General features: G+C 41.8%; 1 protein-coding gene across 1 annotated transcript in view; it reads right to left on the reverse strand.

The window, feature by feature from the left end:
* Window positions 1-760: 760 nt before the first annotated feature.
* The window catches only part of LOC123968197 (phosphatidylinositol-3-phosphatase SAC1-B), a 23,529-nt gene continuing 5,719 nt past the window's right edge, over window positions 761-18,570 (reverse strand). Inside the window, exons 5-18 of the mRNA XM_046044777.1 lie at window positions 18,076-18,109; window positions 17,531-17,632; window positions 16,889-16,974; window positions 15,531-15,617; window positions 15,346-15,414; window positions 14,816-14,895; window positions 13,339-13,437; window positions 10,551-10,689; window positions 8,623-8,692; window positions 8,407-8,479; window positions 6,515-6,608; window positions 4,271-4,363; window positions 4,130-4,187; window positions 761-3,957 (exon numbers count right to left, since the gene is read on the reverse strand). Coding sequence (XP_045900733.1) covers window positions 3,821-3,957; window positions 4,130-4,187; window positions 4,271-4,363; window positions 6,515-6,608; window positions 8,407-8,479; window positions 8,623-8,692; window positions 10,551-10,689; window positions 13,339-13,437; window positions 14,816-14,895; window positions 15,346-15,414; window positions 15,531-15,617; window positions 16,889-16,974; window positions 17,531-17,632; window positions 18,076-18,109 — 1,221 coding nt within the window. The 3' untranslated portion in view covers window positions 761-3,820. The remainder of the gene's footprint in view (window positions 3,958-4,129; window positions 4,188-4,270; window positions 4,364-6,514; window positions 6,609-8,406; window positions 8,480-8,622; window positions 8,693-10,550; window positions 10,690-13,338; window positions 13,438-14,815; window positions 14,896-15,345; window positions 15,415-15,530; window positions 15,618-16,888; window positions 16,975-17,530; window positions 17,633-18,075; window positions 18,110-18,570) is intronic.

The raw sequence follows: 18,570 nt of genomic DNA on the forward strand, positions 1-18,570 counted from the left end.
GTATGTGATCATCTGTGATTGTGTACTGTGATGTCTAGAGTGCTGTGTCGTGTGTGGATCCCAGGAAGAATAGGTGTTGCTTCTGCTACAGCTATGGGGACCCTACCAAATGAGAAATTTTGTAGGGCTCTGACAGTGCTCTGCCTGTTCCTCCTCAAACAAAGGATCAGATTCCGGTCCTGCTGCAGGGTTGATGCCCTTCTACGGCCTTGTCCAGCTCTCCTTGAGTAAACAGCCCACCTCATGGTATCTCCTCCATGATCTTAAGACTGTGCTGGGAGACACAGCAAACGGCACGTATGGATGTTCTACCCTGGAGGAGCTGGACTACCGGTGTTAAAGCAATAATGCAGATTTGCCTTATTTATTTATGATGTTGAAGCATCGTGCATTTTGTGTTAGAAATTGTGGTTATATAATGCTGTGTTGAAGTTTTGTTGTTCTACTGTCATTATAATAACTATGATGATCAGGCTTCTTAATGTGTGACAAAACTGAGAGCCGTGGTCATTTAGTAAAGGTGAACAGCAGTTCACTGGGAGTGCAAGGACCAACAATTCTCAACCGCAATAATATGACAGTGTGTTGAACAGCAAATGTCATCCTACTTTTGTCGGGCTACATCCACACTGGGGCGTGAGCCTTATAGAAGCAAATTAAAGTGGAAAAATATTTTAATGCAAGCAACTATGGTCGGATTATCTAGAAAATAAATATGTGGTATGTTATAAGAAGTTAGATTCAAGAATTACACAACTAATTGTTGTTTCCACCAAAAGTCCCCAGATTTACTTTTCAACAAACTTAAAGGTTCCTTCAGCCCATTCCTGTGTGCGTATGTTATTACTCTGACATACAGCATACAGAGCGACAGACAGGTATCAATATTTAGTAATGTCACTATGCATAAGAAAAATGTATATATGAACATCAGATTGTATTGGAATATAATGACAATATTCTTGACCACTAACACTAGCTTTTTTTGTGTGGGAGTACAATGGCACATGATTCAAATTCATAACAAATTTAAAAACAATCTGGATAAAGCCATCAAGTTCTCAAAGCAATCACAGCACAGAGAAAGAAACACAAACATAAAACAATGCAACAGTTTAGCAGGTCTGGAAACAGAACGGGGCCTCTCCAGCGTAGACGGAAAACACTTCCAGGGGAAAAGAGTAGCTGATCAGCTGCAGCACTCACATCTGTCTCCGCCTGCACGTTGGAGGAACGTGATTTTTAACATGCTTTATTACCTATTGTAATCAGATGGTCTGTTTGCTTTGGAGGAGAGGAGGCTGACTTTGGCTTCTCGTAGAAACATCCTGACTGATGAAAACTTAAAACAATAACTCCGGACCCCCGGACCCTCCACCAGACTCTCAGAGCAGGACGTAATTGCTAGGCAGGCGTCATGCTTCAGTCAAGTCAGTCGGTATCCACAGGAAGACGAGTCAGGATGACCAGAGAGCTCCATTTCCAGCGGACACAACTTCAGTATACAAGAAACCCTCAAATATTTGTTTCCATTTCATTGGCTTTAAATAGAGTGCTTTATTTTTAAGGAGGGTTTTGGTCTTTTTAAATTTAGTATTAAGGGTCCTGTGGTATTATAAAAATCATCTCTTTCACAAAGGTTTTATAAAAAACTTTCATGCATACAGAAGGCTTGAAAAACCTGGTCCATTTAACATCCTGACTAAGAAAGTGTGAGTTTTGCTAGTAATGTTTTATTTACTACAGGGAGTGATTAGTGACTCTGTAAGCAAGACATTTCCGTGTATCTGCACTTACAGTATGAAAATTGTGTACTTTCCCCACCACTGGTGTTCAGTCTGTCCGTTTGCCCGGTCTGTGTCCGGTCATCATCGTCGTGAGTGTTCCTGCTTGTCTGTTCCAGATCTGCTTTTCGGTTCATGGACTCCCTGCACCATCTCGTATACACTTTGAGTTCATAAGTGTCAATAAATGTTACAAACCGCAGTCTGGTCCTTGATGTGCATTTAGGCTCTATCCTGACTGTTTCGCTCTACAAACCTGACAACTACTTTGTTAGATCTGATCAATCTGTCTTCACAGGCTATGTGCCACAGTCCTTCAAAGTAGCTGTAATTAAACCTCTAATTAAAAAGCCCACTCTTGACCCAGGGGTTTCAGCAAACTATAGACCTATATCTAACCTTCCATTCTTTTGAGAAAGCAATGAGTTGTGTGACTTTCTGCAATAGTTTATTTGAGGATTTTCAGTCAGGATTTGGAGTTCATCATAGCAGAGACAGCACTGGTGAAAATTACTAACGACCTCCTCATTGCCTCTGACAAATGACTTGACTGTACTTGTCTTGTCGGCCAATGTGATCCAAACCCGATTTTTTTGCTCATATGTGATCTTTTCATGGAATCTGATCTCTTCCGGTTCGGATTTGGGCTACTTTCATATGTAGTCCAAATCTGATACAGATGCGATCTTTTTAAATGCGACCCGAGTCTGGACACTCGGATTGGAATTGATGCGAGTTTGACGTCACTCTAGAGCAGCTGTTCTGCTGTAGATGGAGCCGCAGTGAACGCAAAAGCTCCACAAACATTATAAACATGTGGCTCTCTTCCTCCTCTACCTCGCTATCATCTGCTCACAATTTCCCTTTCTTACACCTGAAATCCACCGGACCGCAAGCTCTCTTCTGAGTTGTGTGCATGCTATTTGTCTGAGCGGACACAGTGGGAGGGTTGAGAGAGAAAGAGTAAGAAAAAATGACAGAAACTTGTGAACACTTCTCATAATTCGGGAGAAATGTGCCCCGTGAGAGGACAATGAAAAGCGGAAATCAAACGTTAAAATCGGGAGGGTCAACAAGTAGGAGCTAACTGGAGCTAACCTTAGAGGCTCTGTTTACTTTTGTACAACAGCTTGCTGCGAGTGACGACATGTTATTCTACTGTGCATGCAGGTCCGTTTCAGGTTGTGGACAGTTCACACCGCAGTCTGATATGGGCCACATTTAAACAATAATGTATCAGATAAAAATACTGGATCTTGGGGGAAAAAATATTGAGCATTAAGGCCTCCAGTCTGAACTTACCCTTAGTGCTCCATGCAACACCATTGACTATCATATCCTATTATGGAGACTGGAACATTTAATTGGCATTAAAAGTCCTATTTATCACGTTGATCTGTTTGTACATAACGATAAATCCTCCATGCACACCAAAGTTAGTCATGGAGTTCCACAAGGATCTGTATATGGACCAACCCAATTCACCTTATTTAATGCTTCTTTTAGGAATTTGCAGTGTGTCATTTATGTTCTCTCTCGCTCTCCCTGCCAGACCAGATTTCTTTGAGCCTTCGGAACAAACAGGCAAACTAACAGTACATACTGTGATTCATTTGCAGCTGTGCTGTGACATCACAGCAGCTGTTCTGAATCTGATCCCTATGCATCCATTAAGGGAATGCAATGGGTCAAACTGAAATTTTAAATAGGCCCCACAGCATTCCTCTGAAATCAGGAACAATTACATCAGAAAAAACAAACCCCAGTGGGTAAGTGTCCAGTAGAATCTGTGGACAGACAGTCCTATCCACATGACAATCGCTGCAGTGTGGACAGCAGCAGGCCTGTGCACTCCCAGTCTCAGTCTTTCCACCATTGTAGGACACAAGGCCAGCCCTGGTGCCCACCACCCTCCTCCACTCTACCCTCTGTTAGTAAAGGCTCCAGGCCTGCTGATGCTGGGGGTAAAGTGATGAAGAGCTAGAAGATGAGGCAATGAGCTCACCAGGGCCTAGCTGCTTTCCACACACACACATTCAGTCCAGCTTATCCTTCTGGACCAGCTTGGGAACATCTACAAAGTCCGGTCCATTAAAGAGGATGAGGCCACCCGTCGCCACACTGGCTGTTCCCCAAAACAGAACATAGGCCAGAGTCTCAGTCCAAGTTTCACCTGACAGGGGACAGCAGGTCACACTGAGTCAGTATATTTTCAAAATATAGGGGGAACTATATGTGTGCATATATGTACACATGGGCCACATATTGTGTGCATTAGTGCATACAATAAATCCCAATGTTGTTTTGTTTGTGGTTATAAAAGATTAGGTAGTTTATTAACTTACCAGCCATTAGCAGGCATATGATACACATGGAGAACGCTACCACCATGATGATAGGCAACTAGAAAAGGAAAAGAAGACCAGAGTCACATTGAACACTTTGGAAAAGGAAAAACTCAGTCAATCCTCCTGATCCTTTCTTACCGTCAGAAACTTCCAGTCTTTGGGGTCATGTAGTGGGGTGGTCCAATCAGCTTCATCTACGCCATAGTTCCCCAAAAACAGATCGATGGAGTCCTGCAAGATTTGGGATTTTGATTTATTGTCCCAGAGGGAGATTCCTTTTCACACCCAGTACAACACAAACATAAAAATATAGAAAATAGAATAGAATCTTTTCTTTGTCCTGAATATTCAACATCTGGGATAAATATTTTAGTATGTTCTGGGCATTTCTGAGGCAGCGGGAACTTTAAAGGTCTTTCAAGGAGGGGAGAGGGCACACGCAGATACAGTAGACCAGTATGTTCTCTATGGAGCAGAAATTCTCAGTCAGTCAAGTCTCTGCTGTGCCTTCTTAACCAATGCTGTGGTGTTTGGTCCTCCTCTATGTGCACACCCAGGAACCGGAAGTCAGAGACCCTCTCTACACCTTCCATGCTGATGGTCAGGGGCTGAACGTCCATTTTATTTCTCCTGTAGTCTATTATCAGCTCCTTGTTTTGGTATTGAGGACCAGGTGGTTTTCCATGCACCACACAGACAGCTGCTCCACCTCGTCCCGATAAGTGGACCCATCCCCCCCAGAGATGAGCCCCAGTACGGTGGCGTCATCTGCAAATTTAATGGTGCTGTTGCTGGTGTGGGCAGATATGTGGTGTGTGTGTACAGGGTGTAGAGTAAGGGGCTCCGCACACAGCTCTGTGGCTAAGGGCTGAAGAGATGTGGGGAGCCTACTCACACCCTCTGGGATCGAAGTCCTTAATCCAGAGGCTGACTGAATAAGGTAGTCCCAAATTCACCAGTTTGTGAGGAAGGGTGGTGTTAAATGCACAAAGAGCAGCAGTGTGAAATTTTGTAGTAGCGGCGCTCATTCATTAAAGAAGAACGAGGAAAGAAAACCGGTATAGGAGCCAAGGTGGGCCATCTTGGACTTGGACAGGCTGCTCCTGGCTAAGGTCCGGTCTGGACCAAACTGGGACTTAGATTGGCTTAGCAACGGGAAATCAGAGACTGTTGTGCCCACATCTTTACAGAGACCTGCTTCAACATCCAGCTCTTGCCGAGCACACCGTGTTCCGAGCGGACAGAGCACAAGACTCCGGCCAGATGAGAGGAGGCGGACTTTGTGTTTCTGTCGATGATGCTTACTGCGGGAATCCACTGACTCCGGCTACGGCACGTTACGGCTGCACCACAGTTTTGATGCGTCCTCAGCCTGGCCTCAAATTCCTCTGGAAGCATCTCAGAAGCGTTTCAGCAGCAGAGGGTACAGCTTTGGGGGTGCACTTTATTGAGTTTATAGGCTACATAGTGAAATGATTTCCTTTTGTGTCAGTTTTACCGGTGTTTATTGTTTTACGATAAGGAGTCTCCACAGGGTGTTTTATTTTGAAAATTGACCGGATTCTGCCGTTCTGTGTCTGACTTCCTGCCTGGTTCAATCTCTGTGCTGTTTGACGCGGCTTGTGGCAAAAATAGACCTGCTACCTATTCTCTGCAGAGCGGAGCATAGAGCCGCTTCTGGGACGCGCTGCAGCCGTGTCTGGTGGACTAAAAAGAATTGACTATAATGGCCGCAAGTAGCTCCGGCAACCGTGGCACAGCTGTAACGCACCGTAGCCGGAGTCAGTGGACTTTAGGCTTTAGTGTTAAACACTCAAAATGTGTGTTGGAAATGTCGAACTTCTTATGTGAAGATGAAAACCACATTATCATCACTACCTTGTTGTTGCCGTTTACATTCTCCCAGATGCAAATTCAAAAAATGCACTGCAGAATAATCACCTGGGTGAATATGTGTATGTATACAAATAACTGTACACTGTTTTATTTTTATTTTTTATGTTACCATTCTAATATAGATTTAATTATCTACCAAGTTCTGTGTGTCAAGCTTGAAGAGACTACACACTTTCATTTCACTGTAAAACCTTGTGTTGTAAATTATAAATAAAATACTGTGATACCTTGAAACATACTATGGGTTTTAGTGACCTCTAGGCCTCTAAAAATGTCCTTAAACATTGGTGGTACTTACTTACATTGTTGTTTAATTAATATGGTGGATTTGCAGTTTACCACATGGACTATGTTGTAATGCGAAGGTCTAAAATTTAATTTGGCAAAGATGCCCCTAATATTCATTGCATCAATATGACTGTAAATCATAGACCACTAATCCACACAGATACTGTAGCACTCAAATCCATGAAAGTTTGGACCCACCTGTCTATAACCATCAGAGAAGTTGTTTTTGTAATATCGAATCATGGAATTCCAGCCATCCATCAGCAGCCCCCAGTGAGTCCTCTTCCCTGTCCTGAAAGATCAGATCAGATGTAGTTCAACGCCATACAGAAAATCTCAAATTAAGGATTAATGTAAATCATTTTGGTGACACCTGACCTTTTAGGGTTACAATTCTGGATTTATTCACGCACTTTAAAAACGTCTCTCCTCTTCTCATTTTTTTTATTTACAGCATTATATCTTTAAATGTGTATTGTAATAGGTATATTAACTTCTTGGGAGAAAACTGGTAGTTCTATGTAAAATTAGATGGTGAGCACCCCCATATCGCCAAAATGGCGTGATCCTTGTTTTTCAGCTGTGAGATTGACAGTCGAATCAGGCTCCGCCCATCGAAGAATCAAATCCTCGGCTATTCGGGGTCAGCCCAAATATATATGTATTTGAAGTACTAACACATTGTCTAAATAAATACAGCACATGCAATCTACAGTATAATTTCTAACCTACATACAGAAAACCGACAACAGATCAAACTGCCCTAATCCTACGACCCAGTGGTCCCAAGAAATTCATTACATCAGTCTCTAGCTCTATCATTCTCGGTTAAACAATTGAAATACAATAAATGGGGGGTGAAATACAATTGATGGACTGATAAGAAACTGGAAGATGGTGGAGGCCCCCCCTGGAGCCACAAACAACAGGTCCCTAGCACCCTGAAGGCAGGTATAACTGGAAAGCAGTTATATTAAGATCTAAACCTTTATTAATCAAAAATTAGGTATTTAAACAATGTGAAGCACAAAGAGACAGGTTGGCTGAGATATCAATGAGCCCATGACACCGCACACGCACACGCACACACACACACGCACACACACACACACACACACACACACACACACACACTAGCTGACATGCAGTAAATATAATGACCAACAGACGCAACCCAGCGCAAGGGGAGCTCACAGTCAATTTACCAGGGGCAAGTTCATCACACATGCAGGATGAGCTCTAAGCCAGACCATAAGAACAGAACAAAACAAGGAAAAGAAAACCACCAAGACAGCGACTCACTTCCTGCAGCCCAAACTAAACAGCTCTGTACAGTTGTTCATTCATATTATTTTGTACACATGTATGTAGAAAAGAGAATAGAAAACGTGTTCAAATCCCACCAACTACGCAGCCGATCCCTACCTGGGTCTCCCCGGCTAAGTTAGCCTCCCCCTAAAGTTACATGGGGCTCTCCTCGTAACAGCGGTCGCCTCCTGCTACACTGCGGCCAGACGCCGCCCAGACCCGGGCTCTCTTGACAGATAAAGCATTCGTTGCAGGACAGCCACATGACACACAGTGTGCCAGCTCTTCACCCGGAGGACAAAAGTTAGTTAGTTAGTTTTAGTTAGTTTTGCAAACCTACAACACAGTTTTAGTTTTTAGTTATCATTCCTTTGTAAAGCCTTGTTTTTATTTTCAGTTAACGACAATGTTTTTCACATCTAGTTTTCATTATTTCGTTAACGTCTTGGTTCAGATCATTTATCACCATTGATGAACCACACCAAGAATATTATATTGTTTTTAAACCGTAACTGAAATAAACCCACGAGGAACCGTGATGTGCATGTGTTGTCAAAAGCAGAACAGGGAATAGCAGACGAGCAGAGAGAAAATGGTCGACAACAATGAGCCACACGTGATTCGACTATTAGGCTAGACTTGACAATTCTGATTCGACTTTGTAAATCCTTAGTTGGGAACAGCCCTAACATTCTTCCACACTTGTTGGTGTTTCAGGAAAGACATTTGCAGTTCCAGCCATGATGTGCGTGTCAGGTAACGTTTAAACTGTGAAAACTGACCTGGTGAAGTCGGTCTTCAAGGCACCAGTACCTGCATACTGCTTGGCACAGGCATCAGCATTGTCTGCCCAGGCTGCATGTGAACAGAAAGGGGAGGGGGAACGGAACACAAAACAGAAAAAACCCCAGATCAGATTAACATCTATGACCTTAAACATAGGCATGATTAGTTTGTAGAAAACTCCTGAGGTCAATGTTGTGTCAGAGAGAACCCACCGTTCTTGTACATCTTCTCAAAGTCTGCCTGCTCTTCAATCTGCTGGCTCATGTGAAGGACTCCCATTCTCTGCAGGCACACGCACATTTGAGATGAGAGGTAAATCCAAAATTAACCTTTTGACTTATTTGCCAAATGCTGTTAAGCTTAAAGCTACTCCTGACTGATGTGTCCAGTCATTTGAACCCAATTTGCACTTGAAACAGAAGCACGCCTCAGTGTAAAGTTAGAATACAATTTAAACAGATAAAATATAATTAATGACATTTTAGTAAGCCTCCCTGTTTGCTGGTCTGTTCCCATTTTAATTTGCTCAACACTTCATGCATGTTTATACTGAATTTATGAGGTGAACAGGTAATGTCCATTTTCGAGAGGGGTCTAAGTGCCCCCGGTGCAGGCTCCACTGTCAAGACAGGAAATAACCAAAAATAAACTGTTTTTTGGTTTGTTTTTTTACGTCCCCCAGACGTAATTTGATGCATTCTTGGTTGTTTCGCGAGTCTACATGTCGTGAAAAGATTAGGTGACTGGTTAGCATTGTCAAAATGGCTACCTCTATCAATATTGTCCATCTAAATCACACAGATTTCAGAATGTTACACATGTGTGAGTCAGGTAAGTGTAAGTTAGTTATTTGTCTTTCTACATAGGTAACCATTAGCATAGGTTAGGCTACGCCAATGGTGGCTAGCGTTAGCTCCTAAAGTAGTATGGTACGATTATCTTTTTTTTTCCTTTGGATAACATAAGCTACTCTGCGGCCGGCTTTACTAAACTTTTTTTTTTTTTTTTCGTAAAGCATTTAGCAAGTGCATAGGTCTGCATTTGTCTTGATATGTTGACTATGACACTCAGGTTAGTTATTTGTCCAAAAGAAGATAAAATAAAGATATCGTTTAGGCTGTTCGGTGGCTGTTCGGTAGTTTTACGAAAAGTGATTGCGGAACAAAAACGTGCTTAAATGTTTTCGGAGTTGCCGGGGGGGGGGAAGCTCGCGCCAACCCGCAGGAGGAGCATGTGAGGCCGGCCAGCCGCCCGCTCACAGAGCTCTCTGCTCCCGCCGTCAGACCGCTGCAGCAACAACAGCAGAGGAAAACACAGCTGGAAGATAGTTTTAATGTTCGTACCGCTGTTATTCTGTCATTATATTTGAGTAAAAGAGACATCTGGTACAGAAATGTTTTCTTCCTTTTAATATTTACTTTGTTAGGGTTAATTATTTGGGATGGGAAAAGGTGGTTTTGTTTGTTATTTTGGCCTAGCTCTCCCTGATGTCTGGGTTTTCTATACCAGCTGTAAAAAATTCCCTTTCCTGGTAGGATTTTAATGTGAAACATCTGCAGGAAGTGTGGCATTTTATTGACAGTGGTTTAACAAAGATGGGGAAAAAAACAAAAGAGTCTCAGAGACACACAGAGAGCAGAACCGAGCTGCTGTGGTAATGAACATTATGCTGAATTCATCATGTGAGCCATTCTAATTACAGGTGAAATCCACTCCTTCTCATTTTTGCCCCCCCAGGCTTTGGGTGTTAATGCTGTCCATACACCAAACTATTACTTGAATAATTTTTTTTGAGAATTTACAGTAATATATAAATGCTGTGTCATAAGAATCGCAAACTGCGCAACAATTCAGACAAGCAGATTGACCATATTAATAAAATTTTATGCTAATAATATGAATCATGCAATGACTTAAATGGACATTTTTTTTTAATACTTAATATTTAAACTTAACCTAATTAATATCCAAACTGAGCAATTATGAAGCATGGAGAAGTGGATTGGGCTGCAGGAGCCCAACATATCCCCACTGGAACCCATTGTTATTGCCATGAATTCAAGCTGTTCACAGCCACTGTTCTCCATATTCAGTTGTTTTTATTTTTGTGTCCACCTCCTGAATGATTATGGGGTCCTACCCGTAGTTGGGACTGGAGTGAGCGTCGGGCCAGCAGGCACTGGATGACATTGGTACGATCTAGACAGTCCATGCAGTTGCTCCGAAATGTCCCTTCCTGGTTCATCAGCACCTTCCCATCTGCATCCACCATGAAATATCTGAATTCAAATACATTCCATTAATTCTGATTCAGTACTTAGATACAGTATCTACCTGGGGGCTATACCACAAAGCAAGTTCAACATAGCCAGGATATATTTTCATTATCTGGCTTCACTAACCCTAACAATCGCGATCCCAGCCAGACATACAGACAGCAGATAACCAATCACAAACATGGACCAGTCTGCTGGCAGCAAAGCGTCATATTTTACAAACCAAGAGCAAACTATAATATTAGACAAATATGAAGAAGTTAAAACACATAATCTAAGCTAAAAGCTGAAAACTGTGTGAATGCATAAGTTATAAGGTTTATAAAATCACTGTCCCATCATTAAGGCACAATCAAATTTGTAAGTTCCAGTAAATGAATGTGTTGTTCTTATGGCAATTGACCATGTTAGCCTTATCTTTCAGCAGCTATGTGTCGGCGTGTCCACATTAAACACTACAGACACTGAGAAAGTGGTCATTCAACTCACTCACTTCAAACATCAAATTTATTTATTTAAAAGCACTCAAAAATCTTACTTACTTAACTTAATAAAGCATCAAAACCAAAAACCCATTCATGCCATAAAAAGTGCAGATAGTGGTGAAAGACTGAATCTCAACCACAGCTTCAGTTCACAACATACTGAAAACTCAACCCACATTACCTGCTCCCAAATACCAAAATATGGGTGCTATACACCAATCAGCCATAACATTATGACCACCTGCCTAATATTGTGTAGGTCCCCATTTTGCTGCTAAAACAGCCCTGACCCATCGAGGCATGGACTCCACTAGACCTCTGCAGATGTGCTGTGGTATCTGGCACCAAGACATTAGCAACAGATCCTTTTAGTCCTTTAAATTGCCAGGTGGAGCCTCCATGGATCGACTTGTTTGTCCAGCACATCACACAAATACTTGATTGGACTGAGATCTGGGAAATGAGGAGGTCAACACCTTGAATTGTTGTCTTCCTCAAACCATTCCAGAACCATTTTTGCTTTGTGGCGGGGTGCATTACTCTGCTGAAAGAGGCCACTGCCGTCAGGGAATACCGTTTCCCTGAAAGGGTGTACATGGGCTGCAATAATGCTTGGGGTAGGTGGTACGTGTCAAAGTAACCCCTCATGAATGGCAGGACCCAATGTCTCCCAGCAGAATGTTGGCCAAAGCATCACACTGTCTGTGTTCCCCAGGTAAAGGATGCACATCTGATGGAAAAGAAAACGTAATTCATCAGACCAGGCCCCCTTCTTCTATTGCTTCATGGTCCAGTTCTGATGCTCACATGCCCAATATAGGTGCTACCAGCAGAGGACAATGGTCAGCATGTGCACCTTTACTGGTCTGAGGCTACACAGACCCATACGCAACAAACTGCAATGTACTGTGTATTCTGACACTTTTCTATCAGAACCATCAAACTTTGGCGCCATGGCGCATCAAACTTTGACGCCATGCCACGGACACGCCGTTACCTGAAATTTCACAAGCTTCAACAGAGCATCATCAATGACTTAGTCCAACTAGGTGTGGCCAATATGTTAGGAGTAGTACATGATATGAAACTTGACACTTCCTGTTGCCAGTGGTTGGCGCTATAAGTGTTTGTTGGCATATGGATGTGTTCACGGCAGGATTGTCATCCTAGACTGTCACATCCAGATGTGAGCATGCACACTTAAGTTATAACAACTTCCTGTTTCATAGTGAATCATCAATTTTCAACGCCACGCCACAGACACACCCATTGCTAAAAACTCACAGATAGCAATAGCACAACTTTTCATCATCAATGCCTTTAGAATGCACAGCAGGAAATTTTAGGTTTATCGGATTAATTCTCTAGGAGGAGTTCGTTAAAAGTACGCACCCTGTAAACGGTGAAAAATGGGTTAAAATTGCACTTTCAATTCAAAATGGCTGCCTTCCTGTTCAGTTTAGGGTATGAGTTCTTGAGGCTTTTTTTTTTGTCTTGATACAATACATGTTCCCCAAAAATTTCGTACATGTAGGTTGAACGTGGCATGGGGGCTAATTTTTTCCCAATTTTGTAGGTGGCGCCATTTTGCCACGCCCATGTGCAGGACCCATAAAATATGTAATTCTTCGCCACTTCTGACATGTTTGCAAACTAGTGAACTATTGAGCACCTTTAGGATGTCAAAATTGCAATTCATTTGGGAGAAGAATAAATAATTCCTTCAGTTTCAATAGGGTCCTCGCATGTTTCATGCTCCGGCCCTAATAAAAACTGAATTCAAAGCGGTGAGTAGGTTTACTGTGATATCTTAAAGTACAACATGTTGTAGGATGATATCGGTGTACAAAAGAATCTCCACATCAAAATAGCCTATTAAACAGTCTGCGCCAGTGGTGAAAAAGAGCTGATTGGTCAGTACGCGAGGCTTTTATAGCACTGATCTCTTATCTCCAACATAACCCACTTCTGGGCAGATTAGAAATTCAGCATAAGTTACCATGGCGATATACCCCGGTAAGAAAAGAAACACCATCACAGGTAAAAACTCAGATATAACCCTGCAGTTACCTCACTAACCTCTAAAACTGCTTCTTAGGCCCCTGGTGCACTTTTATAGATTATATTTTATATATTGACTCACACATAATACGAAAAGCACACTGACCCAAATTCATCCTGCAATTCAGCAACCATGTCCACCAAGATCTGCAGGCGGTGCCACCTCATCCGACTACACTCTTTATGGAAGTCAAAGGCTATATACCTGCAAAAAAGCAATCATTTAATATTACAGTGGATAGAAAAAGTCTACACAACCCTGTTAAAATGCCAGGTTCTTATGATGTAAAATAATGAGACAAAGATAAATCATGTCAGAACTTTTTCCACCTTTAATGTGACCTATAATGTGAACAATTCAATTGAAAAACAAATTGAAATCTTTGAGGGGGAAAATTAAAAATAAAAACCCTCAAATAACCTGGTTGCATAAGTGTGCACACCCTTAGACTAATACCTTTTGATTTTATTATAGTCTTTTTGGGTTGGAGTCTGTTAGCATGGCACGTCTTGAAGTGCCAATATTTGCCCACTCTTCTTTGCAAAAGCGCTCCAAATCTGTCAGATTGCGAGGACATCGCCTGTGCACAGCCCTCTTCAGATCACTGTGGGTATGCTGTTCTTTGAGTGATGTGCAGTGTTGTCTTTGCGCCAAACATACCTTTTGGAATTATGGCCAAAAACTTCTACCTTGGTTTCATCAGACCATAACACATTTTCCCACATGCTTTTGGGGGACTTGATGTTTGTTTTTGCAAACTTCAGCCGTGCTTGGATGTTTTTCTTTGTAAGAAAAGGCTTCCGTCTTACCACCCTACCCCATAGCCCATTCATACGAAGAATACGGGAGATAGTTGTCACATGTACCACACAGCCAGTACTTGCCAGAAATTCCTGCAGTTCCTTTAATGTTGCTGTAGGCCTCTTGGAAGCCTCCCTGACCAGTTTTCTTTTCGTCTTTTCATCAATTTTGGAGGGACGTCCAGTTCTTGGTAAAGTCACAGTTGTGCCATATTTTCTCCACTTGATGATGACTGTCTTCACTGTGTTCCAGGGTATATCTAATGCTTTGGAAATTCTTTTGTACCCATCTCCTGAATTATGTCTTTCAACAATGAGATCTCTCTGATGCTTTGAAAACTCTCTGCGGACCATGGCTTTTGCTCAGAGATGCAACTAAGAAAATATCAGGAAAATCCTCCTAGAACCGCTGAACTTTATTTGTGATTAATCAGAGTCACTTTAAATGATGGCAGGTGTGTAATGACTTCTAGTTAACCTGAGTTTGAATGTGACTGGTTAATTCTGAACACAGCCACATCCCCAGTTATAAGAGGGTGTGCACACATTTTTCATTTTTCCCCCTCGATTTCAGTTTGTTTTTCTATTGAATTTGAACATTAAAGGTGGAAAAAGTTCTGACATGATTTATCTTTGTCTCATTATTTTACATCATAAGAACCTGGCATTTTAACAGGGGTGTGTAGACTTTTTCTATCCACTGTATGTATGAGTAAATATGAGGCACTATAAGACCCCCGACACATGTGAGGGGTAAAGGCTGAAACTGGTGACAATCTTACTTGATCATGCCATTACCCAAACGGGTCACTATCTTGTCAAATGCCAGTTCCAGTGGCTTTTCTGAGCCCTTTTGATTGATCTGTGAAAAAAAGAAGAACTCAGTGCCAAGAACTCAGTGTTCTCTAAAAATAATGCAAACCATAAATTAGTATTTGTAATAGGGTGGTGATGGAACAGTGGATAAAAAACATGCCTTTGGTGTGAGAGACCCGGGTTCAATCCCCCACTGTGACCCATCCACCATTGTGTCCCTGAGCAAGACACTTAACCCCTAGTTGCTCCAGAGGCGTGCGACCTCTGACATACATAGCAATTGTAAGACGCTTTGGATAAAAGCGTCAGCTAAATGAATAAATGTAAATGTAATATAAATAACTGTCACAGTATTATTTCCTGACTGTTTCTAGTCAGGGTCATATTACAGATTAAACTGTGTGAAATCAAGATCTAAGTGGCACAGTGATTTCATAAAATGAGAGCAATAAAGGTGAATCAACAGATTTGATAATTACACATTTATTCATCTTACCAAGTTCAAAATGACTTGTCTTCCATAGAGAATGATCTGTGAGTCGAAATGCCTCTGGAGTCCATCCACCTATAGAAAAAAACAAAGTGGAAAACTCAATGAAAAGTGAAGATAAATTAAAATAAATTGATTACAAATAGACAGAGGGCCTTGTTTTGTAGTTATGTAGTGTTAAGACTACTTACATGGTTAAATGTTTTGCTGATCTGTGGTTTTGGTTTATACTTGAGATTGGGCCTTTGGGACCAGTAGAAGGGGATGGAGCCTCTTGTCTATGAAAAAAGAACATAATGCATTAACATACCATCATCATGCTATGATAAATTCCTTCCTCCATTACATAGACTGTATAAAAGAAATGACCATGACATCACCCATTGGTTTCTGGACTGCTTTGGGTTTGGCCATTTTTTCCCCCAACCAGCAGCACCGGAAGTGACCATATTTGGATGAGACGGTGGCACTAGCAAGCTTGGTTAGCTAGCTGCAGCTGTATTTATTTTAACTGTGATTCTAACCAGAAAGCTAGTTTTGGTTAGCTAAGAGCAGGCTTAAAACAAAATGTACTTACTGGGAAAATTAACTGCCGACTCCTAGTAAGCTTGTTCAATGGCACTGGTTAACTTAACACAGTGCAGTTAATTATGTAACTATCCTGATTGACAGGTTGCCATGGTAGCGACTTGTCAATCATAAGGTAATCCTGCTGCTTTTTCATCTATTTTCCCCTAAATGGAACCATAATTAACTAATAACTATAACTAAACTAACATCGTGTTGTATTGAAGAAGACTTGAAACCAGCGACTGAGACCATAAACTCATTAGGAAAGTGTTTACTGAGGGAATAAATCAGCTGAGAAGTTGGGTCATTTTACCATTATTTCTAATGGAACCGGCATTCTATTTGCAACCAGGTTGCCTGGGGCACATGCTAAATGCAGGTTTAAGCTGCTTTCGCCCCCTGCTGGCCATTACAGCAAACGCAATCCATTGCTCCATGGCCCAGTTCTGATGCTCACATGCCCACTGTAGGTGCTTTCAGCAGTGGAGAGGGGCACCTTGACTGGTCTGAGGCTACACAGCCCCATATGCAACAAATTGCGATGACACCTTTCTATCAGAACCAGCATAAACATTTTCAGCAGTTTGACCTACAGTAGCTCGTCTGTAGGATCGGACCACACGGGCCAGCATTCGCTCCCTACGTGATGAGCCTTGACTGCCCATGAGCCTGTTGCCGGTTAACCGCTTTTCCTTCCTTGGACCATTTTTGATAGGGGACCCAGTCGTCTGGCCATCACAATTTGGCCCTTGTCAAAGTCCCACCAGGGCAGGTGCCATGGAAACTTCACCTGATTGGTGTATACACAGCCTATTTAGGCCCCACACTGCAGTGGGTTTACAGAACCATATTTCATTTACCCACAAGAGTCATGTAGCACAGTCCATATTGGAGTCTTTGGACTTAGAGTGTGCAGAAAGTGGGGAGTATATTGACTGTAAACCTAAATCTCTGCTGTAGCATTATTGCTTTGGCTCACCTGAACAAACGAAGCCTTGGCACTGTTGTACTGCATGATCTGCTCTGTTTCCACATAGTTAGCAGCATGGCCTTCTGAATCAATGCCTACAGACAAAAATACAAAGAACTGTTTGAGAAGTTAGACATCTTCCCATTGACTTCCCATTAATGCCAAGACAATTAGCTTTTCATTGACTAAACACTGGAGTAAACAACTTTAGAGAACTAGCAAGAGATATTCGGAGTGAATGAAGTTATTGGCCGTCCTTATGACAGTGCTGCGACACCCACAGATAGCAGATTCTCTCATTTTTGTGTCAGAACATTTATTGTTTGCTGTCGGGCTGTAAAGAGAATTTCAACAAATACAACAATGCTTTTGAAATAAATTGCCTACCCCAGCTTTAATGTTCCTGGATGTGCCTGCATAGCGTGTTTCTGCAGAAGCAGATAGCGTGAAACTCACTTGAATGGATATAGATGCCTAGATTTACTGACAACTGACATGAAACTGAAAGGTAATGATGCATTTTATTTGTTACTGGTTTTGTCTTTGTGTACACATCCAGCATAACTAGTTGTCAAAACGTTCTAAACAATATCAGAAATGTGCTGAAGAACAGACTGAAGACCGAGGTCAGTGGAGTTGACAATATGTTACCTCGGACATAGTAGCGGACACCGGCTCTACAACAGCTCCTCCTGGAGATAATACCCCACTCGAACACCTTTCCATTGATCCTACATGACTTCATGGTAATGACTAGTCACCAGATGTGTTAAGAAACCAACAGCACTGACATGGAATAGTAAGGAGTAATTTCCATACACATTCAAAAATAACATATATAAAGCAGCATACCTGATACCTACTGATTTAAAGTGGGCAAGAATTTATTTTGTTGGATCAGTCAATCAAAAAACTTTTTTATTCAAACACAAAAAAACCTAATCACTCTTCTATCAACACATTTAGCGGTATAAATTACATGGGACAGGTTTAGAAGTCATAAATACTATAAATACTAAAAAAAATAAAGCCATAAAGGCTCCAATCAACTGGACACACATTACTTCACACAGATAACATGGTGAGAGGGCTCTGACATGCAAGGTCTCACAGTCATTCACTAAATTGGGATAGTCAATTTTACATTTTATGGGGGGGGGGCGATTAAACTGTGGCATTCAGACAGTAAAGGATACAACCGTGGACAACAGGATACACAAACTTGTGTAACTGTAAGATGAAAGCAGTATTACATTATGAAATGCATTACAGCCATGTTATTATCATTCTGTGTACAATTCTTCTGTAATAAAACTTAAAGAGGTGTTATTCTGCTCATTTCCAGGTTCAAAATCCTATTTAGGGGTTGTAACATAACAGGTTTACATGGTTTATTTTTGGGTGGGTCAGTGAGAAGACAGTAAACAGCTTGGATTCAGCTGTACATGTTGCCAACCAGCTTGGCAACATGGACTGGAGCGAGAGTTTCAGAGTGGTGAGTTATTAATCTGTAACAAAAGGATCTTTCATCCATAAAGTTTTAACTGAGCTCTGTCTCTACATCACAGTAACAACTTTATGTCCACTGACTGCCTGGAGGGTAGCTAGTGTTTGGAAGGGAGAGGAAAGCTGTGTGCTGCAGCTCACTGTTTTTCCACCGCTGTTTTTGAGGGCGTGTCGGAGTAGCCGCT

The sequence above is a fragment of the Micropterus dolomieu genome, linkage group LG03, assembly GCF_021292245.1.
Source record: "Micropterus dolomieu isolate WLL.071019.BEF.003 ecotype Adirondacks linkage group LG03, ASM2129224v1, whole genome shotgun sequence".
Lineage (NCBI taxonomy): Eukaryota > Metazoa > Chordata > Actinopteri > Centrarchiformes > Centrarchidae > Micropterus > Micropterus dolomieu.